The 22,757-nt window shown below is 45.8% G+C and overlaps 1 protein-coding gene across 1 annotated transcript in view; it reads left to right on the top strand.

The window, feature by feature from the left end:
• The first annotated feature begins 607 nt into the window (after positions 1–607).
• The window catches only part of PANX1 (pannexin 1), a 58,606-nt gene continuing 36,456 nt past the window's right edge, over positions 608–22,757 (top strand). Inside the window, exon 1 of the mRNA XM_003253002.4 lies at positions 608–1,263. Coding sequence (XP_003253050.2) covers positions 1,083–1,263 — 181 coding nt within the window. The 5' untranslated portion in view covers positions 608–1,082. The remainder of the gene's footprint in view (positions 1,264–22,757) is intronic.

Here is a 22,757-nt window from a genome sequence, read left to right as displayed (position 1 = left end):
GTCAGAGTATTTCCTCCTGTCTTTCCATCATCCACTTCCTGTGAGCTGTTCAGAAGCAACTCTCTGCAGCCCCAACACCCACCTACCTGCAGGCCCCCCTCTCTGCTGGCTCCCGGAACAGGGCTCTGATTGGGATGGCAGAGGAAAGAGAAATGGGACCAGCAGCGCTACTCAGGCCTCAGACGGGTCATACTCCACACTCACTACCGTTTCCTCGCCACCCTCTCACGCGGAGCTCCTGGAAGGGTCCAGCGCTCCCTCTGCAAGGCAACGTGGGTCTACACCGCTCGATTGGCCTTTTATGGCACTGACTGTTCTTTGAAGCTTTTGCAGCTCCTTCTAACCCGATTTCACCGTGTTGGAAATGTTGGGGGTGGGGCGTAAAGGGGGCCACCCGGTCCACAGAAAGAGTCGCTTGCAGAAATGATTTTAAAAATCCCGGGTGCCAGGACGTGAGGAGAATCCAGCAGGGAGGGACGGGAGAATTTTCAACGGTGCCGCTCAGTGGGAAAATCCCTTTGTCGGAGAGTGGCCCGAGGGGCGCGGGATGCAGCCGCGCCCACCCAGCCCCGCGTCACCGCGTCTTCCGGAAGCTCCACGCCCCTGGGTACTCGGTTTCCCCGGATGGTTCCGGAAGAGCGCGGCGCAGCTGGCTGAGAGCGCAAGGCTGGCCCGGAGGCCGATTCGGCAGCTAGGGCCGCGCGGAGGGGCAGGGGCCAGAGGGAAGCGCTTTGTTCCGCGCGTGGTTCCCTCGCCTAGGGGCGCGCGGGAGAGGCGCGAATCCGAGTGCCGCGCGCGGCCAGGGGACTTGCACGGGCGTGCGGGGTGGGACCGCAGGAACCCGAGCTCTCGGGTCCCCGCCCCTCCGGCGGCGGAGGCAGCGAGCGCGAGAGCCCAGCGGAGTCGCTGGGAGCAGGAGGCACCGAAACACAAAGGCAGGCGGGATGCGGGAGCAGCTAGGGAGCAGGCAAAGGGAAAGCGGAAGCCGCGCGCCCGGCCAGTGATACGGTGAAGGCGCGGCGCAGCTCTCCCGACGCCGGCGGTACCCGGACCTGCCTGGCAGAGCCTGGCGCGCCGCAGCCATGGCCATCGCTCACCTGGCCACGGAATACGTGTTCTCGGATTTCTTGCTGAAGGAGCCCACCGAGCCCAAGTTCAAGGGGCTGCGACTGGAGCTGGCCGTGGACAAGATGGTCACGTGCATTGCCGTGGGGCTGCCCCTGCTGCTCATCTCGCTGGCCTTCGCGCAGGAGATCTCGATTGGTAAGCCTCGCCCAGGACGGAGGGGAGTGGCCGCCCCGGTCTGGCCCGGTGAGCTGCGATTTTACGGCTCACAGGCCCGAGTCTGGGCACGCCCAGCTGTGATGGTCGTGAGCGTCAGGAAGGGCAGTGGCCCCAGTTTTATGGTCCAAAGCGTTCTTTGCCCAGGTGTTTCGTTGGTACCCTGGTCTACTTTGCTCGCATCCCTACTCAGTTCTTTTGTTCCTCATGCCCCTCTGATCGGACTGTGGCTTATAGTTTATGTTCCACCCTTAGAACTGGCACCTTGCCACCAGATTTGCCAAGAATAGCCGTGTCCCCGTTTTTCACCCCTGTCTCCTACATATTTGTCCAGCCGCCTAAAATTTTACACCAGAGAAGTTCCTGAGTGGCTACATGGAGGATGTGAAGACCGGTGCTCCATGAGAAGTGTGTTTTTTCAGTGTCTTACATATAATTGGTATTCGCTGAGATCTTAGCTCTCTAGGGTTGTGAATGATAGGAAATATCCGCACTTGGCAGGCATTAGAGGGATCCTCCACTTGGATGGTCTTACGAGTGTGAGATGAACAAGTCCCCTTCCTGTAAATTATCATTTGAGCTTCATAACAGTTGTGTGAGATTGGAAAGTCTGGTGGTTTGGGCAGGATCACGTGGCTACGTGCTTTATCTTCCTCATCAGCTGTTCTGACTTTCCACACAGGGGAGAGTGTTTATGGACCAACAGGAAGGTAGTGCAGGAGGGTTAAATACAGTTCTGTGGCAGGGGAAGAGAGAGGACCCAGTGCAGCTGGACTTTGGGAAAACTTTTGTCAGAGGGTGGGTGGGATTTAGATAATAAGGAGTAAGACCTTTGTTAAGGTTTTGAGATGGCAGAGAATGTTATATGTTCCTGGAAAGAGAGACACAGTGACTGTCCTAGCCAAGGCAGGAAGATAAGTCAGAGTTCCTGGAGTCTGAGAGTGAATATGGGCCTGGTTCAGCCTGGAACAGAAGAGTGTAGGCTGATGGTTTCAGAACTGTGAAGTTATTGTTTGAGCAGAGGACAGACTGGTTGAAAACAGCGCTAAGTAAATACTAGCCTGATGGTGGCATTTAGGGTCTGGGAAGAAGGTGAGAGGATGGGGCCTGGAGGGCTGGGTGCCAGAGAGCAAGGCATCAGTTGAGGTCTTGTGCACAGACGGTGTGAAGAGTGGAAGCAAATGGGTGGGTGATTGCTGTGAGATCAAGGAGTAATAAGCAGCACTTGAGTACCTAGTTTTTAATAGGCCATGAAGGGCAGTACTGGTCAAACGTGCTGCGGAGGTTGTATGTCTGGGTGAGTGCAGTGTGGTGTTGGTGGTGATGGGAATTGTGAAGTTGAGGGAAGAGCTGATTAGGAAAGAGTGACGATGAGTGTGATTTTGCAATCTGCAGCACTAAGTTGTTTAGTTTGGCAGGAAGTTGCCAAATTGTGGAAAATAAATTTTTAGTTTTCTTGCTCTTTGCATAGGCATAGTCATCGGGATGTTCTTTAACTTTCCATTTGACAGTGAATTGAGGCTTCCCAGCTGAAAGCAAAACCACCAAGTAGCATGAGTCCTGGAGATAATCTCTCCCTTCGGTCAGTTCCTCCTTTAGTACTAGCTGTGTGCTGAACTCGGTGCTGACCCGCCGAGTGGCAAGGAGACTCTTCTGAGTTGTGCCTGGGAGCATTTTGAAGGCTTTTGGACAGTGAGATACTAAGGATTGAATGTAAGAACTGAAATGTGCACCTGTCTGGTTAGGCCTGATAACTTCTACTCAGCCTTTCTAAAATACTGCAGATCTGCCTCCTCTGAGATTCAGCTGGGTAGGGGGAAAATAAATGACACACAGCAAAAGACAGTTTAAATTTAATTGTGAGTTTGGGCTAGAAAGGCTGTGTGGTGGGAGCCAGAGAAGGGAGAATCAGTGGTTTCACCAGCCCTCATTTTTCCTTCCTCTTGCCTTCCATCATGTCTTGCCCTTAACAAGTGCTCCATAGGAATTTAGTGAAGGAAGTGCCAGAGCACACTAGGGAACTCTCCCAGAGTGGCTGTGCTGAGGGAATGGACGGGGTGTTCTGGATAAGGGTCCCAGTTGCTTGGAAGTGCGCCCTCTGAGTGCCATTTAATGATAGAAGTGCTGTCCTGGGTCAGGCCTGTCCTGGCCACCTCCCAGACACCTGCCTGTGATGATAGCAGTAAAGGATGTATGTCATCATGATAGGTAAGTTGTCCCACTTGATTTATAAGCTTAGGTTATATTGCATATGCCTCAGATTCTTTCTTATGTTATTTTTGTGATGAGGAAGAATCTGTTCAGAGTGCAGAATGGCTGTACTGTGGAAGAAGGATGAGTGTGATCTGTGTGGCTTGGGTACCCTGTGGGTGTCACCTTGTGCAAGCTGCTGGGAGACAGTGCCTCGAGGCCCTTCATTTCTAACACATCTACTCTCAGGTGCCTCTAGAGGTGCTGCACATTTCATTGAGGGGGGAGAGGTTTAGGAAATGGCTGGGCGACAGCTTTGTGTAGAATATAAGCATGATTGCATGACGTGACCTTCAAGCTCTGAAATTCTAAGAGTATTTCTCTAAAGTTATGAATTCCCTTAGTGTGCTGCAGTTATGGACTGAATGTTTGTGTCTCCCAACCCCAAAATTCATATGTCGAAGCCCTGATTCCCAATGTGATGCTAATTGGAGATCCCTTTGGGAGGTAATTAGGTTTGGATGAGATTATTAGAGTGGGACCTTCATGATGGGATGCCCTTAGAAAAAGAAGAAATCCCTCTTTCTCTCCCCCCTCCATCTTCTCCCTCTCTCCCTCTTTCCCTCTCTCTCCCACTAGCCCCCTTCCTCTCTTCTTGCCTCTTCCTCTCTCCACAAGTGTGGCCACAAGGAAAGGTGTGTGAGCACACTGGGAGAAGGGGGCCATCTGCAAACGAGGAAAAGAGCTCTCACCAGACACCGAATCTGCTGGTACCTTGATATTGAACTTCCCAGACTGTGAGAAAATAACTGTTGTTTAAGCCACCCAGTCTGTGGGATTTTCTTACAGCAGCCTAGATGAAGACAAAACTGTCAACAGACCAGACTCTGAATGGGATTCATGTTCAAGGGGTTTTTTGACAGGGCCTCCTGTGCCCTGCGCTTAGGGCTGTACAAGGTCTGAGGCTTCAGGGGCTGCTTTGATTCCCTGGTGCCTCATGTGGCACATATCCCCTGGGAAGGAGAGCCCCTGTCTCCTGCCAGGATGTTTCTGGCTGGCTGGACCAGGTGGGGAGCTGGGGCAGCCAGTAGTCCACTAGGGAAAGGGTGTCTGGTCAGCCGGGGACCCTGCCTCCCTCCCCCACTGACCTCCCAGTGGGCAGCCACCATTCTGGGTAGAGAAGGACTTGGTCTTTCTGAGTTAGCACTGCTCTTTTGCTGTCATTACAGGGCAGGCATTGGGCCAGCCCCAGTGAGTCAAAGGATAGATATAACTGCAGCTGCTTCCAATATAGTTTGCTTGGAGTTCCCCTTTCATTTCCTGTAACTGAGTCAGCGGCTGGGTGGCTTAAGTTGTCTGCTCTGTTGTGGCTGAATTTAGACCTGTCTTTGGGAATATCTTCAGGCTGCTTTTTAGCATGTACCAGCTGGCAAAGCAGATCAGTTCTTTTCAGGGTTGCTTATCAGAATAGGCCAATATTTAGGGTCTCATGGCATAGGTCCTATAATAGAACATCTTCAACTCACACTAAACCAAAGAGCCAAGAGAGACTCCTAACCCCTCTAGAAGGATGCATGCTGTCCAGAGAGTCTACTGTTGGATACATGTTTTACTTTGTTAATATGTTTCTTGTACAAGTAGTACCTAAATACATTATCATAGTAAAGGATTCATAAATCTCTTTCACCATGTACCGAAGGTAGGTGGACACTTTGTGCAGCCTTATTGCTGTACTTTGTCTGCATTAACATAACGTGTACACCTTATTTTATTTTTTAAAACAAATGGTGGCAGGCACCTGTAGTCCTAGCTACTCTGAGAGGCTGAGGCAGGAGAATGGCATGAACCCGGGAGGCAGAGCTTGCAGTGAGCCAAGATTGCACCACTGCACTCCAGCCTGGGCGACGGAGCAAGACTCCGTATCAAAAAAAAAAAAAAAAAACTTGATACATAGAAGTATTAGGTGGCTCTCACGTTGCTATGAAGAAATACCAGAGACTGGGTTATTTATAAAGAAAGGTTTATGTGGCTCATGGTTTTGCAGGCTGTACAGGAAACCTAGTGGCTTCTGCTTGGCTTCTGGGGAGGCCTCAGGAAACACAGTCATGGTGGAAGGCAAACACAGAGCAAGCATGTCTTATATGGCAGGAGCAGGAGCAAGAGAGTGGGGGAGGTGCTACACATTTCTAGCGGTCACACCTGTAATCCCAGTACTTTGGGAGGCTGAGGCGGGCAGCTTATGAGGTCAAGAGATCGAGACCATCCTGGCCAACATGGTGAAACCCTGTCTCTATGAAAAATACAAAAAAATTAGCTGGGATTGGTGGCGCGTGCCTGTAGTCCCGGCTACTCGGGAGGCTGAGGCAGGAGAATCGCTTGAACCTGGGAGGCGGAGGTTGCAGTGAGCTGAGATCGTGCCACTGCACTCCAGCCTGGCGACAGGGTGAGACTCCGTCTCAAAAAATATATAGTAATAATAATAGACAAATATATAAAACCTGAAAATAGGTCTTAGGACCTTCATGGACTCTAGGTTTGGATTAGCAACATCCCTTTAAAAAACCATGCAAACACCTTTTTTCTGCAGCGGGTTGCTTCCTTGGATTGCTTCCTTGTCAAACCCCTAACTGAGGCAGTGAGAACTTGGTCCAAAGTGGAGAAAGGGAGGCAGTTTGGGGGCGTTTGCCCTGGCTGAGCTAGGAACTCTGGGCGAGGCAGGCCCCTGCATGCCATGGGGTTTCTGGGGGCAGCAGGGAGACATTAGTTACTTTGGGAGAAGGGGGCCTAAAGAGAATTTGCCATCTGCTTGGTACCAGGCACACCTAGTTCTGTGGGGGGTGAAAGGGATGGTGGGGAGGGGACTCTGTTGTTTTTTTAATAAATTCTCTATAAAGCTTACACTCCTTTTTAAAATATAAATATATATGTATATTATATGATTATAAAGATAAAACTTACTGTAGAAAATATGGAAAATACAGAAGAGAAAATAGCAGTAAATCTATAATACCACCAGGGATAACCACTATTCTATCTTGGTCTGTTTTCCCCCAGAATATATATATACATATATATACACGTATATATATATTCTGGGGGAAAACAGTAACTTTTAAAAAGTTTTGAAAAACCAAACACTAAGTCAAGGCCATATTACCATGTTCTTAAATTGTTGTACATGATTTTTTTGTTGGCAGTGACATGGAATGTTGTGCACATGTGTCAAAATTTAACTGTTTCACAATTTTTGTAATATAAATAGCATTGTGAAGAACACTCCTGTACATAATAAAACACCTCTCTAAACATCTCAGTATTTCAACAGATTGTATAATTCTAATTACAAGGTCAAAGTATGCATAGATTTTTTTTTTTTTTTTTTTTTTTTGAGACGGAGTCTCGCTCTGTCACCCAGGCTGGAGTGCAGTGGCGCAATCTTGGCTCACTGCAAGCTCCGCCTCCCGGGTTCACGCCATTCTCCTGCCTCAGCCTCTCCGAGTAGCTGGGACTACAGGCGCCCGCCACCACGCCCGGCTAATTTTTTTGTATTTTTAGTAGAGACGGGGTTTCACCGTGGTCTCGATCTCCTGACCTCGTGATCCGCCCGCCTCGGCCTCCCAAAATGCTGGGATTACAAGCTTGAGCCACCGCGCCCGGCCGCATAGATATTTTTAAGACTTGACTGGTGTGGTTGGGTTGCCCTCTGGATAGACCCCTAATGGACACTTCTTCCTGCAGCTGAGGGAGTGGCTTTCCCCACAGCTGGCAAAAGTTAGTGGATTATCATCCACAGTTTAATAGGTGAACAAAGGTGTGCCATTGTTTTAAGTTGCATTTATTTAGTTATGGCATTGAATGTTTTTTCATATGTATTTTTTCCATTTATGTAATTCTGTGAATTGTCTGTTCTCATCTTTTGCTTATTTTTCCAAGGGATGTTGGTTTCTCAATGGGTTTTATTAACTATTTCTATGTTTCAAATATTTTCTAGCTAGCCTTTATTGTATTTTCTTTTCCAGTTGTCAATCTTCTTTGAATTCTGTTTATGTTAAGCATTTTTATTTTTTAATTTTTAATTTCTGTGGGTACGTAAAGGTATATATTCATAGGGTATGTGAGATATTTTGACACAGGCATACAATGTGTAATAATCACATCAGGAGAAATTGGGTATCCATCACCTCAAGTATTTATCCTTTGTTACAAACAATCCAGTTATAGTCTTTTAGTTATCTTAAAATGTAAAATTAAATTATTATTGACTACAGTCACCCTGTTGTGCTATCAAATACTGGATCATATTCTTTCTGTTTTTATGCCCATTAACCATCCCCATTTCCCCTGACAGCCGTCCCTCAGTAACCTTTACAGAATAAGTTTTGATAAGCAGAAGTTATTTTAAGATATCAAAACTACCCATCTTTTAATTATTTCTTCAGTTCCGTTATGATTAGACTGTCATAGCCCATCCTTAGGTCTATCAGTTTTTTTAAATGATCTTTAATGATTTTATTTGAACATTTACCTCTACAGTCTGTTTTGTTCTTTTGGTGCTATAAGTCAAGACTCTAGCTGATAATCCCCCCATTGTCATTTATTGAGGAACCTATTCCTTATTCATTGATCTGTGATGATTTCCCAATCATATAGTCAACTCAAGTAAGTGAGCCTATTTTTGGGCTGTTTTTATTGTTCCACTGGTCTATTAATTTTCATGAAACTACCAGACCATCCATTTTGTCACTGCTTTCATACTGGCTTGTTTTTAGATGTGAGTAGATACCTAGGTAAATTAAAGTTATAAAATATTAGAACCATGACAGGGAAACTGAAGCTCAGCAATCTAAGTGAGTGACTTGCTTGGCACCAATTGTCACATCTCCTTGACAGATTAATTTCTCATAACATATCAAATATTTAAAAGGCTCTTGAATTACATGAAGAGCATCATTATCAGCAGGATCCTTGCTGGAAACTTGTCAGGCTATCTCACTATTGGACTTTTTAAAATATTGTAGTTATGAGGAACACTATTTTGATATATAATAAATATTTATTTGGTCTTTGGTTTCCCAGCACTCTGCTGATGAGGTCACTGATGGCAGTGGTCCCCTGGATAGCCCTGTGAGCCAGGCTTGTCGCCAGGGGAACCAACCATGTGATTAGAGGGTTGAGACTCTCAGCCCCAACCCCTGACCTCACGGGAGGGGAGAGGGGCTGAAGCTTGAGTTGATCACTGGTGGCTCATTATCTAATTAACCATGCCTCCATAGAAACCCAGGGAGAGGGTTCAGAGGGCATCCAGGTTACATCCATGCTGGGAGGGTTGTGCATCTCAACTCCACGGGGACAGAAGCTCCTTCACTCAGGACCCTTCTGAACCTCGGTCTGTGTATCTCTTTACCTGTCTGTTCATTTGTATCCTTTAAAAGATCCTTTTTCGTAAATTGCCATTAGTTAGTGAAGGGTTTGCCTTAGTTTGTGAGTCACTCTAGCAAATGAATGAACCCTAGGAAGGGGTTGTGGGAATCCTCAATTTATAACTGGTTGGTCAGAAGTTCTATTACTGCTGTTCTTGTAATTGTGGGAAGCTGTAATAAATAATGGATGGGCTAACTAGAGTAGAAATGCTTTGAAAAAGATTACAACTTCCAGATCGGTTCAGAAAGTGGTGAATATTTCAGTATGAAGGATAAATAGGCTATACATGGACTTGGTGCTTCAGCTAATGAGACAGGCCCATTCATGGGCACCCCATGGCTGTCCTGGGGTGCTCACTGCATCAGCCCCAGCAGGTCCCCTTGTGTCCGGAATTGGTGGGTTCTTGGTCTCACTGACTTCAAGAATGAAGCCGTGGACCCTCACGGTGAGTGTTAACAGCTCTTAAGATGGCGCGTCGGGAGTTTGTTCCTTCTGATGTTCGGATGTGTTTGGAGTTTCTTCCTTCTGGTGGGTTCGTGGTCTCGCTGGCTCAGGAGTGAAGCTGCAGACCTTCGCAGTGAGTGTTACAGCTCATAAAAGCAGTGTGGACCCAAAGAGTGAGCAGTAGCAAGATTTATTGCAAAGAGCGAAAGAACAAAGCTTCCACAGCGTGGAAGGGGACCCAAGCGGGTTGCCACTGCTGACTTGGGCAGCCTGCTTTTGTTCTCTTATCTGGCCCCACCCGTGTCCTGCTGAATGGTAGAGCCCAGTGGTCTGTTTTGACAGGGCGCTGATTGGTGCATTTACAATCCCTGAGCTAGACACAAAGGTTCTCCACGTCCCCACCAGATTAGTTAGATACAGAGTATGGACACAAAGGTTCTCCAAGGCCCCACCAGAGTAGGTAGATACAGAGTGTCGATTGGTGCATTCACAAACCCTGAGCTAGACACAGGGCGCTGATTGGTGTGTTTACAAACCTTGAGCTAGATACAGAGTGCCAATTGGTGTATTTACAATCCCTGAGCTAGACAAAGGTTCTCCACGTCCCACCAGAGTAGCTAGATACAGAGTGTTGATCGGTGCATTCACAAACCCTGAGCTAGACACAGGGTGCTGATTGGTGTGTTTACAAACCTTGAGCTAGATACAGAGTGCTGATTGGTGTATTTACAATCCCTGAGCTAGACATAAAGGTTCTCCAGGTCTCCACCAGACTCAGGAGCCCAGCTGGCTTCACCCAGTGGATCCCACAGCAGGCTGCAGGTGGAGCTGCCTGCCAGTCCTGCGCCGTGCGCTTGCACTCCTCAGCTCTTGGGTGGTCCATGGGACTAGGCACCATGGAGTGGGGGGCGGTGCTCATCCTGGAGGCTTGGGCTGCACAGGAGCCCATGGAGTGGGTGGGAGGCTCAGGCATGGCGGGCTGCAGGTCCCGAGCCCTGTACCGCGGGAAGGCAGCTAAGGCCCGGCGAGAAATCGAGCGCAGCGCCAGTGGGCTGGTACTGCTGGGGGACCCAGTACACCCTCCGCAGCTGCTGGCCCGGGTGCTAAGCCCCTCATTGCCCGGGGCGAGCCGGCTGGCTGCTCCGAGTGTGGGGCCCCCCATGCCCATGCCCACCCGGAACTCCAGCTGTCCCACAAACACCCCGTGCAGTCCCATTTCCCACTTGTGCCTCTCCCTCCACACCTCCCTGCAAGCTGAGGGAGCCGGCTCTGGTCTTGGCCAGCCCAGAAAGGGGCTCCCACGGTGCAGTGGTGGGCTGAAGGGCTCCTCAAGTGCCACCAAAGTGGGAGCCCAGGCAGAGGAGGCGCCGAGAGCAAGCGAGGGCTGTGAGAACTGCCAGCACGCTGTCACCTCTCACCCTCACCTTACTGCTGGTGTGGCAGTGGAGGGAATTTTCCAGGTTAATTTTAATTTGCCAAATGTCTATATATGTCAAAATTCAGACAGTAAGAGGAAAAATTAAAGTCCTGCCCTTTTTTATGGACACACCTCAGTCTCAGTTTCTTCCCCAGAGGTAACTACTGTTCCTGTTTAGTGCATATTCTTTTACAGTGCTCATTTTTTTGCAGTTTGCTCATTTATCTTTAATATGTCCCAGAGATATCTTCATGTTAGTGCATGCAGATCTGCCTCATCTTTTTAAATGTGCCACAATTTTCCATCATGTGACTATACCTCAATTCATTCAACCCTCTGTTTATGGGCTAGTATGTTCATTCCACTTTTTCCTACTACAAACAGTGGTTTAATGAACATCCTTGCATGTGCGTCTTCGTGCAGAATGTGTTTCTCCAGAGCTATGGTTCTCAAACATTTTGGTCTTAGGACCCCTTTACACTCTTAAAATTTCTTGAGAATTCCAAAGAGATTTTGTTGTCTATTGGTATTTATCGTATTAGAAATTAAAACTGACAGATTTAAAAATATTTATTAATTGATTTAAAGTAAACCCATTACATGTTCAGGTATAACATATTTTTATGAAAAATAATTATAAAACAAAAACTTAGTAATAAGAATAGCATTGTTTTCTATTTCTATTTTTGAAAATCTAATATTTCATTTCGTAGATGACTGGATTCTGGATTCTCATTCATTATGTTGTAATATCCCACATCAGTAGCCTCCAAAACTGCACTGCATACACTCATGAGAGAACGAGAGTAGAAAGGCAAGTAACAACGTAGTATCGTGAACATAGTTTTAATGTCATGAACCTCCTGAAAAGGTCTCAGGTTCCAGGGTTTCCAGACCACATTTTGAGAACCATTGTTCTAGTGGGGTTTGAAATCAGAGGGACAAAAGTTGTGCACATTTTAAATTTAAAAGGCACTTTCAACTGCCTTCCAGAATACCAGTTTACACTCCCATCACCAATATAGGCCAAACCCCCTGCCCCGCTCCTTTACCAATGCTTAATACTTTCAGAGTTTTAAATTTGCCAATCTTAATGGTTAAAATGCCATCTCATTGTTTTAGCTTGTAGTTCCCTATTTACACTAGGATTTCATGAGACACACATTTCTGGGCTCACTGTGACACTTGGCGGTGTCTGGTGACTGCTCCCTCCCTTCCCAGTGCCCACCTTTTTCTTTGGCCTGAGATGTTTGATCCTAGAGAGAGTGACAAGTCGCAGCTTGTTTTCCTTGGCTTATGAAATACTCCTTCCTTCTGAAATCCATCTTAACTACTTTTTAATTTTTTTAAGCTAAAATGTTTTTTAAAAAAAACCCTAGTTGTTTCACTTCTGAGCCCTCTGTTTCCTGTTTACATTTAGTCAACTAGCAAATATTATTTATTAGGAAATGTGAATAGTGATTAAGGCAGGAGTTATAAAGCCAGACTTCCTGGGTTCCAATTCTGGCACGGCACACATTGACTGTGAGACCTTGGACAAGTTAGAATTTCTCAGTGCCTAGCCTCCTTGTCAGTAAATGGGGCAGTAATAGAATTCTCACCTGTGTCACAGGGTGAGCATTAAATACATTAGCGCTCGAAGCGCTGGAACGGTGTCTGGTACGTAGGAAGCACTCAGCGCAGCTAAACATCCCCTAATCCTGTTTTGACCCTTTGACAGGTGAGGACCTGGGGCTGCTGGGGTTGGGGAATGTGTCTGGGGCACACAGAGTGGGGCTGGAGTGCATTGCTCTTTCCAGAGCCTGGGTTTTCAGGCACTGCTGTGTGCTCTCTGCCCCTTCCTATCGTGTGTCTGAGGGACACAGGACTGCGTGGGGCAAGCTCACAGCCCAGCTCAGAAGCTGCTGGTTTGTCCTGGGTCTCCGGCTTTGCCGCCCTGGGATTATCTTCCCCACCCCTTGGATTCCTGCTGGGGAGGGTGCCTAGTCTGTTAAGCACCACCACCAATGTCACCCTCAGTTCAGCACCGCAGCCTCAGCTGATCATTAGGAACATGGGTATATGGATTAGAGTACCACTGGGGACTTTAAAACACAAAACACAGCTCCCCACCCTCATCTGCCAAGCCCTCCTTGCCTTTACTCATCAATTTAAGTCTGGACTTCCCAGTCTGTCACACCAGGTTGTCCTTTATCTGACCCCAGCTCGACTGTGTGCTCCAGACACAGTGGTCTGCTTCCTGTCCTAAATGGGCTGTCATGTTTAAAGACTCAGCGTTTTCTTGTGCTGTTTTCCAAGTCTGGGTTCCCTCCTCTCCTCCTTTGAGTTTGAACATTCATCCTGGTTTAGTCATTACCCTTATGTGATTTGTTTTCATCTACAGTAATTGGTGGTTTATATCCTTGGCTGCCTCCACTGGACTGTAAGCCCTTGGAGGGCCGGGACCATGTCTTCTTTATCTTTGAATCCCTTGCATTGCATATGGTACCATGTACGTAATAGGTGCCCAGTGAATGCTTTTTGGGTTAAGCTCCACACAGTTGAGCTGAGTGCCTTAGGGAGAATATCTGTCCCCTGTTGCCCCGTGTAGAAACAGAAGAATGGAGCCCTGGGGAGGGCATGCTGCTGGCACAAAGGCCATGCGGCATTAAATACCCAGCTCTGATGAAAAAGTGTAGATGTCCCTTTTCTTTTTTGAGGTTCCTTGAAAAAGCATTTGCCACTCTAGCATCTGCGTCTGTCATGGGTTTTTGTCTCTTTAGAATGCCCTTGCTTGCAAAGAGGTCTCATGACCAGTTGTCTACATAATAGTAACAGTCATTGTAAGTCCTTTTCATGTTGCCAGTCACTAATCTTTGTTTCAGTACTGAATTTAAACACTCAAGGCCTTGTCCTACACAAAAGGGTTTCTTTGTTGCAAGAACTACAAAACCCAGCTTTTAAAAGGCATCTTTGAGGGAGAGATGATGCAGAAGGACTTAATGAAGTTGGATCTAGTTTCAGGCTGTGGGCCCTTTAAATCTAAGATCCCAGTTATCCAAGGAGGCCTGCTTTCATGATGTGTTTGCTCTAGTATTGTAGAGGATAAGACAGATGGGTAAACAAATAAATATGAAATTCATGATAAGTGCACGGAAGAAAGTAATAGAGAATGCGACAAGGGAGCCCTCCATTCTTCTATCTCCAGTGCTTACCATGTTGCCTGACAAAGAAATAAAAATACTAGTTCCCATTTACTGAATTCTTACTGTGTACTGGTACTATAGCAGAAATTTTATTTAATCCTCAAAGGAATTCTATGAGGTTTTACTAATGAGAAAACCTCAGAGAGGTTAAGTAAATTGCTGGGAAGTAAAAGAGAAAACCAAATGTCTGTTGAATATAATAGAATCTTTTTTAAAGCAACATTCAGGAATAAAGACTCCAGAGAACCTCTATTTATAGAAGACTTACCTAACTTTTCCCCTTTAAGCTAAAAGTCCCTCCTCCATATCTTTTTGAGACAGTCTCTCTATATTGCCCAGACTGGAGTGTAGTGGTGTGAACACGGCTCACTACAGCCTTGACCTCCGGGGCTCAAGTGATCCTCCTGCCTCAGACTCCCATGTAGCTAGGACCACAGGTGCACGCCACCATGCCTAGCTAATTTTTGAATTTTTTGTAGAGACGGGGTCTCACTTTATTGCCCAGACTGATCTCAAACTCCTGGCCTCAAGCAATCCTCCCAAAGTGCTGGGATTATAGGGTGACCCACGGTGCCCAGTCCTCCTCACCCATATCTAACTGGATTTCCACTTATTTCATGCACATTAGGGCTTTGTGTCAGTGAAGACCAGCTGAAGAGTAATTTTGTTCTAACCCTTCTTCTACTTGAAGAAGTCTATTAAAGCTGCCTCTTGGCCTTAAATAGTCTGTTCCTTTAACATTTTTCTGAAGTCAATCCCTCCCCCGTTTTTTTCCAACATTCATTTCTTACAATGCAAAAACCAAGACCAAGCACATTTCCTCTGGTGAATGTGTGAGCATTCTGAGGTTGCTGCAAGGATTCACTTCCCGGCTCTCACATGTCACATTTCTGTTGTGACATTTTTGATGATGTCATTTTTTTTGATCTGGCCCTTTCCTTCCATGGGTCCAGCTTCTGTCTCCACCAGGTGAACTCCGTGCTGCCAGTCCCCTCCACCCTGTCAGCAGTCTTTCTGACTCCACACAGAGTAGCCTTAGGTGCTCTGCGTAGGGTTCTCACACTCCAGCCATTGACTGCAGGTGGCTAGTCTTGTCAGCTCTGTGGTTTTTAATGAACCTGGGCCTAGAGCTCAGGACCATGTTTCTGGGGAGATTGGTGCTGGCCCTTTCTTGCTGCTGCTTGTGTTACAGGCTGGCCTGGCATTCCACAGTGCCCATCCTTCTCCACTCCTCCCAGTCCCCATGGCCTGTCTGCACCTTCTCTCCTCCCTGGCCATTCATCTTCAGGGTGTCATAGCTGTTGGGGAAAGAGTATGACCACACACTCAGGGCTGAATTGCAACTTGACCAAGTATTAGCTGTCTTACTTTACTTAACCTCTCTGAGCCTCTATTTCTCATCTGTAAAATGGGTATGATGATAGCTAGTTCACAGGTTTCTTTTACTAGGTTGAATGAGAGCATCTAATTCCTGTCTTACAGTAGTATTCAGTAAATACCATCTCCTCACCTGACTCTGTGATGGAAAGGAGCTCATATGTGTGATCAGTACATAGGGGAAATGACATCAACATAATATCATATCAGTGTAACTAATCACATTGGTTATATGTGATTTTTTCCAACATGTGAATGATTTGTGCCATCAAGTAACAACATCTAGATGAAGCAAGCTAAAGAGGACTATAGCGTGTACGTGATGCCCCGCTTTCCCCTTGGCTTTGTTTGACCATGTGCTCCATCTTAGAAATGCTATTATACAGTGCTCTCTGCTCTTTGTGCATTTAGTCCTTATGTGTGTAACTCGGCAGCCTCAGCTCTTTATGCATTTAGTCCTTATGTGTGTATCTTGGCAGCCTCAACCTTTCTTTATACACCCCTTAATTATGCAAGTGTGTTTTTATCAGGATTCTAGTGCTCTTGGTTAAAAAAAAAAATTTGCATAGATTTTTGAGTGATCTGCCCCAAACCTATATGCTCCATAAGCACTGTTATTTTCATGACTTTGAAGAACACGTTTGTGAACATATCAATAGTTGTATAGCAGAGATACTCTGTTTTCTTTTCTGCCTTCCATCTAGCTTTTTGCATTCATGTTCATTTCATGGAACCAAAATCTTTGGCCTGTACCAGGCTGGGACCTAGAGGTGATAGAAGAGATTTCTTACAGACATGTGCTGTGACTGTGTCTTCATACCATCTCCTGAGTTATTGCAATAGATTCCTGTCTGGTCTCTGCTTCTGTTCTTGACCCCAGATAGTTATTGACATAGTGTCCAGACTAAACCATTTAAAACAAAAATCAGAGACTACCTTTGCTTTAAGAATTCTGAAATTATTTTGCGTACAGTTCGGGATTGAGTAAATGAATAACTATAGATACTGTTGGGAGCCAGGATTCTCACTGTGAAAGAAGAAACAACAAACATGGGATGGGGGAAGATGAAGAAGAACCCAGTGGTAGTGGATTAGAAGTAAAAGTTTCCATCTCAATTTACAATTTTTTATAAAAGATTTCTTTTCTAGTTTCTGCTGAAGGGCCTAGGAACAATGGCATCTTAGTAACAAGGAGCACATCAAGCCCCCAAATAATGGTTTTAAAATTTCTTTACCCACCAAAAGGAACCCAGAGCTCTTTGCAGAAATGGCCAGTTGTGGAGTGGAAACAGAAAGTACACGACAAGCCCAGAACATTTTGTACCAGGATGCATGGGACTGCTCAGGAACTGAGGGGAACATGTTAAAGGACACAGGAGCTAGTTTAATAGGAACCATTTGAACATCAGAGTGAATAACAGTAATGGATTATAAAATATTGAATAACAAAGGATTACATGAGTCCATATTGATACTAAAAAATCAAGAGAAAGCTCCTCTTAATCCATTGCAATTAATACATGTAGAAGGAACGAATCAAGTTGGAAAAAAATATTTATTTTGCAACCACATTTAAAGTATTTGATTCACCACTGGGTGAAAGTGTGTTCTGGGACACAATATTGACCCTGTCTCTGAGGGTCCCTCCACAGACCATTTATTGCACAGAGGGAAAGGCACTTTTAACGGCAGAAGAGACCTAGCAGACAGCACCTTGACTGAGTGCCCACCATAGCTGACGTCACCCAGTTACGGGGGAAAGGTCATCCGATGCTCCCGGAGTGCTGTCCTGAGGACCTGCAGCCCTTCCGCGGGATTCCGACCAGCAATGCAGAACGTGGATTGGAGTGTGGAGAAACAATCAGACAAACCCAAACTGAGGAGCATTGCATTAAACAGGTGGTGCTCGCCACACACGTTAGGGTCGCAGATGACAGAGAAAGACTGTGGAACCGTTCCAGGATAAGGTGACTACAGAGATAGGGCAACTAATGCAGTGTGTAGGACAGGACTGGATCCTGGCTGGATAAAAACAGTTGCTATAAAGGCTCGTTTGGGAGATCTGACTATAGATAATCGCTTGTATCTGGTATTTTAAGAACTTAGTAATTGCACTAGAGTTTTTATTTTTTTATTTTTTATTTTTATTTTTTTTGAGACGGAGTCTCGCTCTGTCACCCAGGCTGGAGTGCAGTGGCGCAATCTCGGCTCACTGCAAGCTCCGCCTCCCGTGTTCACGCCATTCTCCTGCCTCAGCCTCTCCGAGTAGCTGGGACTACAGGTGCTCGCCACCACGCCCGGCTAATTTTTTTTTGTATTTTTAGTAGAGACGGGGTTTCACCGTGGTCTCGATCTCCTGACCTCGTGATCCGCCCGCCTCAGCCTCCCAAAGTGCTGGGATTACAAGCATGAGCCACCGCGCCCGGCCCTGCACTAGAGTTTTTAAAGAGAACGTCCTTGTTTTAGAAGATACACACTTTTGAGAGTAAAGGGTCATGATCTCTGCAACTAACTCGCAAGTGGTTCAGAAAAGTAAAGGATATATTATATATGCATAGAGAGAGAGGGTGTGTGTGGCAGAGTGTTAACACTGGTTGAATCTAAGTGCTGGGTATATCAGATTTCATTGTAATTGTAATCTTTTGGTAGGTCTGAAAAAATTTTCAAAATAATTTTAAAAAGATGAGGTAAATAGAGCAAAATGTCAGTATTGCTTTAAACTCTTAGGTGTCTGTTACATTATTTTCTGTATGTTTGAAAATCTGTATTTATCATCTGTAATCTGATGACAAAAGTAAAATATATCTATTTAAATACATCCAGTACATTCATCTTAATATACCATTGAGTTCTTCTGATGCCTTTTTTCCCTGGTACCCGGGTCATGAACTTTTTTTCCACCCAACAGTGGTGACATTTACATTGGAATTACATGGGTTTTTTGTGTGGTTTAGACCTTGTGGGTGTGCGAGGGACTGGACTTGCTAACACAGGGAGGAAGCCCCTCAAACTGCTACTTAGTTTTCTTGTCTGTCTATTCTTGTGGGTGTCATCCTGTCTTCGTGGTTGCTTGTGGCTGTCATCTCCAGCCCAGCCTCCTTCTCGTTTCTGTTCCTGCACTTAGCAGGCTGCGTTGTTCACACCATCATTCCTAATTCGATAAGCCTTAGGTTCCCTTCTGAGGCCCAGCAACGTGGTCGTTTGCTCTCTTTGGTTGTGGGGTTGAGTGATCGCACCATGGGCTATGCATTTGGCAGGTACAGACTATTCTTCCCTCCATCTGGTGAGGGCAGTGCTGTCTTGACAGTGCCATGTCTGATCTGTTAGACTCACAGGGGCAAACCATTCATTCTAAAATGCCCCAGAGTTATTTGTTGCTCTATTCAACAGGGATGGGGAGGGAAGTATCTGGGGCTTCTTGTTATTCATTTAAAAGGAAGCATTTGATGATGCCCAGCTTTAGCTAAGGAGTAGGTGTTAGCCCTGATGTGTTCTCTTTAAAAGCCAGGCTTAGCTGTGGGAAAGAAGGACCTGGTGAACCAACGTGGTTTAAAGGAAAAAAAAAGAAGTATTTCAATTCCATTTTTTAGTTTGGGCTGCAGAGGGTACTTATATTTTCTCACTGGTTTAAAACATGCATGTGCCTCAGAGTCAGTTCCCACAGGGGAAAAGTAAAGGCAGTAATGGACAGTTTGGGACATCTGGAATATATTTAATTTCATGTATTTGAGCTAAAGATGGGTTTGGATTGAAGTCTGCTAGAAAGGTGAAAGGAGAGGAATTTGGCTTGTTTTTAGTAAGAGAAGTTATTCTGAGATTCTTGTGACATTGTATTTTATGATAGTTGAGAACTATAAGTATTGGGCAAGAATACCCTTCAGGGCAAACGTCATTTGGTCTTAGTATGTTGGGGTCAGAGGTACTTTAAACAAATTCAGACCTGTTTCATCCTTCTGAGTGCTTGTTGCTGTTCTGTGTTTTCAGAGCTGACCACTGTCCATCTCTTCTCTATACCACACATTCAGGATCCTCTTTGTATGATTGTTCTCACTGAGAATTTATAATAGTTTTCAGATCTTTTGGCAACCTTAAAATAATAGCCAGACCTTTCAAGTTTGGTGCTTTATGAGTTGTAATATAATCTACTTGGATCCCGTATGTATGGGGTATGCGTGTCTATAATTTACATTAAGGTGAATTAAACCAATTTTTTGTTTTGTAAATTAAAATCATTTTGCAGACTTTTAAAATCATGTGCATATGCTAATGATTGTACTTGATATAATCATTATCATATTCTCTGTTTTCCCTTTGAGCCTCCAGAACAACCCCAGGATTTTCTCTCCTGGCTCCTTCCTTCTTATCCCTCCATTGCTGACCTGATTTTCTTTAATGATTTATGCCTTTCACCTCCTCTTTCTTGTGTTTAGAAGGTAGAGAGAGCTGAGTTGATATCCCAGCTTCACAACCCACTAGCCACAAGATCATTGTGCCTCACACTTCACTTTCCTCACCTTTAAAATAGGGGTGAAAGTACACAGCAAGGGTTAGTTCCCTTCTCCTGCCTAGGTGCAGGACCTAACCCTGTGTTAGTAATGCATGAGAATGAAAGAAAGCATATTAAGAGAGAGGAACAAAAAAAAAAAAAGGGGGGGGGCGGGGCGTAGATCACAGCAAAAGTAAGCCAAAGCCCTCCTGCTGAAGTGGAACAAGAATGGAGAGCCATCCCACTGTGGTGTCTTTGAGAAACCTCTGGCTTGCTCACCCCAGCCCCAGTCCTATTTTTCTTTAGGCTATGTTACTCTCTAATCATCTATAGGTACAGGTCTAGGCTACACCAAGAGCCACCTGTGCTGCTGCTCAGGCAGAAGGTGTGACCAGCACCCTATGCTCCAGGTCAAGGCACCTGGAGGAGGGTGGATGGGGAGATGTCTGTGGCATGGATTGCCACAGACTTTATTTAGTGGATGTTGTGGCTGCTTCCTCTGGGCCTTGTGAGCACACGTTTTCTCCTGGTGATCTTTATTTGGCCAGACGCACATAAATGTAAAGCCCACAGCTGCCTCTGCACTCTCAGCCAAGTGGAAATAGTATTCTTTGTTGTTCTTGGCATAAACCTGAAACTCCTTTCTTTATTTCCTGTACAGTAATAAAAGGCAGTGCATGTCTTGTAAAATCTGTTCCCTAGAAATTATAGCACACACTTGTTAAGCTGACACACAGTGGAGCAGAGCATGGGGCTGTGGCTGGGGATCTCATGGGACTCTGTTTTCTCAGCTATCAAGTTGGATGGTGATATCTTTGGGGGATACTTTAACATTAATTGAGATAGTATTTATGATAGTACTTTGAAACTTTCAAAGCACTAGACAGATGTTACTTGGTACACAGTGGTGCATGAAGTTCAGAGACAGAGTATGTCTTGCCTGTAAAACCTTGAGCTAGTACTAGAGGAGATAGGACATATGTGGGTGTCTATGTGACATGGTTCAAAGTGATTTTCTGCACATCTCTGATTTAAAGATGTGCAGAAAAGCACTGTGGGAAGTCAATGGGGAGGAAGCTTTGTGAAGAGGGTGATGCCTGAGCAGGGCTTTGAAAGATGAGCCATTGAGGAAGATGGTGTGTATGGGGCATTGACTTAACAAGCAGGTACTGGTGAGAGGGCCTCCGGGCAGAGGGGATCACGTAAGGCATAGATCTGAGTGCATGTCGGGCCTATACAAGCCACAGCCTTCATTGAGTTGGATTGGAGCATTGATTTGGATTTGTAACCCAGGCAGTAGGGAACCACTGAAAAATGTTGAGCCCCAGGAGTGGCAAGATAGAACTGAGCTCTAGGATGAATAACCTGGCAACAGTTTAAACAGGTGGGGAAGGGAGAGACTGGAAGCCTTCCTGACTCAGAGACTACTTGGAAAACACACAAAGATCTAATGTGTTTACCTCCCAATATTATCTCGAAGAGTAAATGAGATAGAGGATGTGGAAATACATTTGAAAAAATGAATCCGGATGGTCCCTGTCCCAAGCTTCCTGGCCCCCAGCCCCCTGGCAGCAGCTGACCACGCTGACCCCCTGCATTTAGGTGCCTTTAGGCAGCCTGGGTGAAGGTGTGGGCTCAGAGCCCAGCTGTGCTGGTCCCCTATACCCTCCTGCTTTGCCCCCCTCTTCACTCCTGCTCTTCACTCCCCATTTGTTGCCTGCCCCTCCCTGCCTGGCTCTTGACATCCTTGACTTGGTTTCCCATTTCTGGCCTGGGAATACCCAATACCTGGGGATTGATGTGTTTCTTTTTCTAGATATGCCCTTGACCCTTCCCAGGAAGCTCTCCCCTTCCCGGCCACTTGGAGGAACCACCTACTTAGACCACACCCATTCCAACAAAGCCCTGGTCCCCAGGAGCTCCTCCAGGGTGGCCTTGCAGGGGTGACTGGCTTAGAGAGGAGTGCTGAGAGAAACTGGGAGTTGGATACAGATTTAAATGAATGCTGCTACCATTCACTAGCTTGGGTAGGGGATTACTGAACACTTGGAGCTTTGGTTTACTCCAGGAGAAAAGGAAAATAATGATGTGTCTCTCCAATTGGTTGTGAGGCTTAAATGAGGTAATGATTTAAAGGGCTGGTTGGTGTCTAGTGAATATGAGTTGCCCACTGCCTTTTCTTCTGACTTTCCATTCCAGATGAAGACCATTTCTTAAGAGTTTCACGTTTCTGCCCTCCTCTCTTTGTTATATTTTCCTTCTTCCTCTTTTGCAAAAGCTTTGATATAAAAGGTGTAGTTATTTCTGCTCCAGGAGTTTCTACCCCTGCCTTGAGGGGGAGGTCCTCGAGATCCCAAGATAGAGCTTGAAGCACTCTTTCCTATAGAAAGAATGTTAATAAATGTTGGATACTTGCGCAATGAGGACTTTGCCTAAGGAACATTCTGGGCCAGGCAGGCTTTCGTGAAATCATAACAGCATTATTCATTTTCATGAGTAAGTACTTGGACAGATATTCCCAAGCAAGCAGCTTATCAACAACCTTGCCAGAAACCGTCTGATTATTACCTGAGGACTATCTGTGCCCTCGGGTATTTGCTGTTGCCCTCATAAGCCTTGGTAGGTGGTTGGCTTAGGAAGCATTTCACACCGATGCGGGAACCATGTGAGCTTAGCGCCAAGTTCTGTGCTGTTCCGACTACTCATCTTTTTATAAAATCTAAGAACTTAAGTTTAATGGGATAAGACAGAAGGGACCTTGAAATATCTTACCTGTCCCCCATTCATATTTAAGCCATTCTTGAATGGCAAGAACTACCCCATTATAGAACACTTGCTGATGTTTGTGACTTTTCATGATGATTTCCTGCAAAGCCTCTTGCTAAGAAGTCCTTTCTTGATGTCTGTGAGTGCACAGGCCCCTGATGGGGAAGAAGTGCTCAGGGCCTGGCCACAT

This window comes from Nomascus leucogenys, chromosome 15 (genome assembly GCF_006542625.1).
Source record: "Nomascus leucogenys isolate Asia chromosome 15, Asia_NLE_v1, whole genome shotgun sequence".
NCBI classification, from domain to species: domain Eukaryota; kingdom Metazoa; phylum Chordata; class Mammalia; order Primates; family Hylobatidae; genus Nomascus; species Nomascus leucogenys.
Note: the sequence above shows the minus strand (reverse complement) of the source record. Positions and strands in the feature narration are given on the sequence as shown.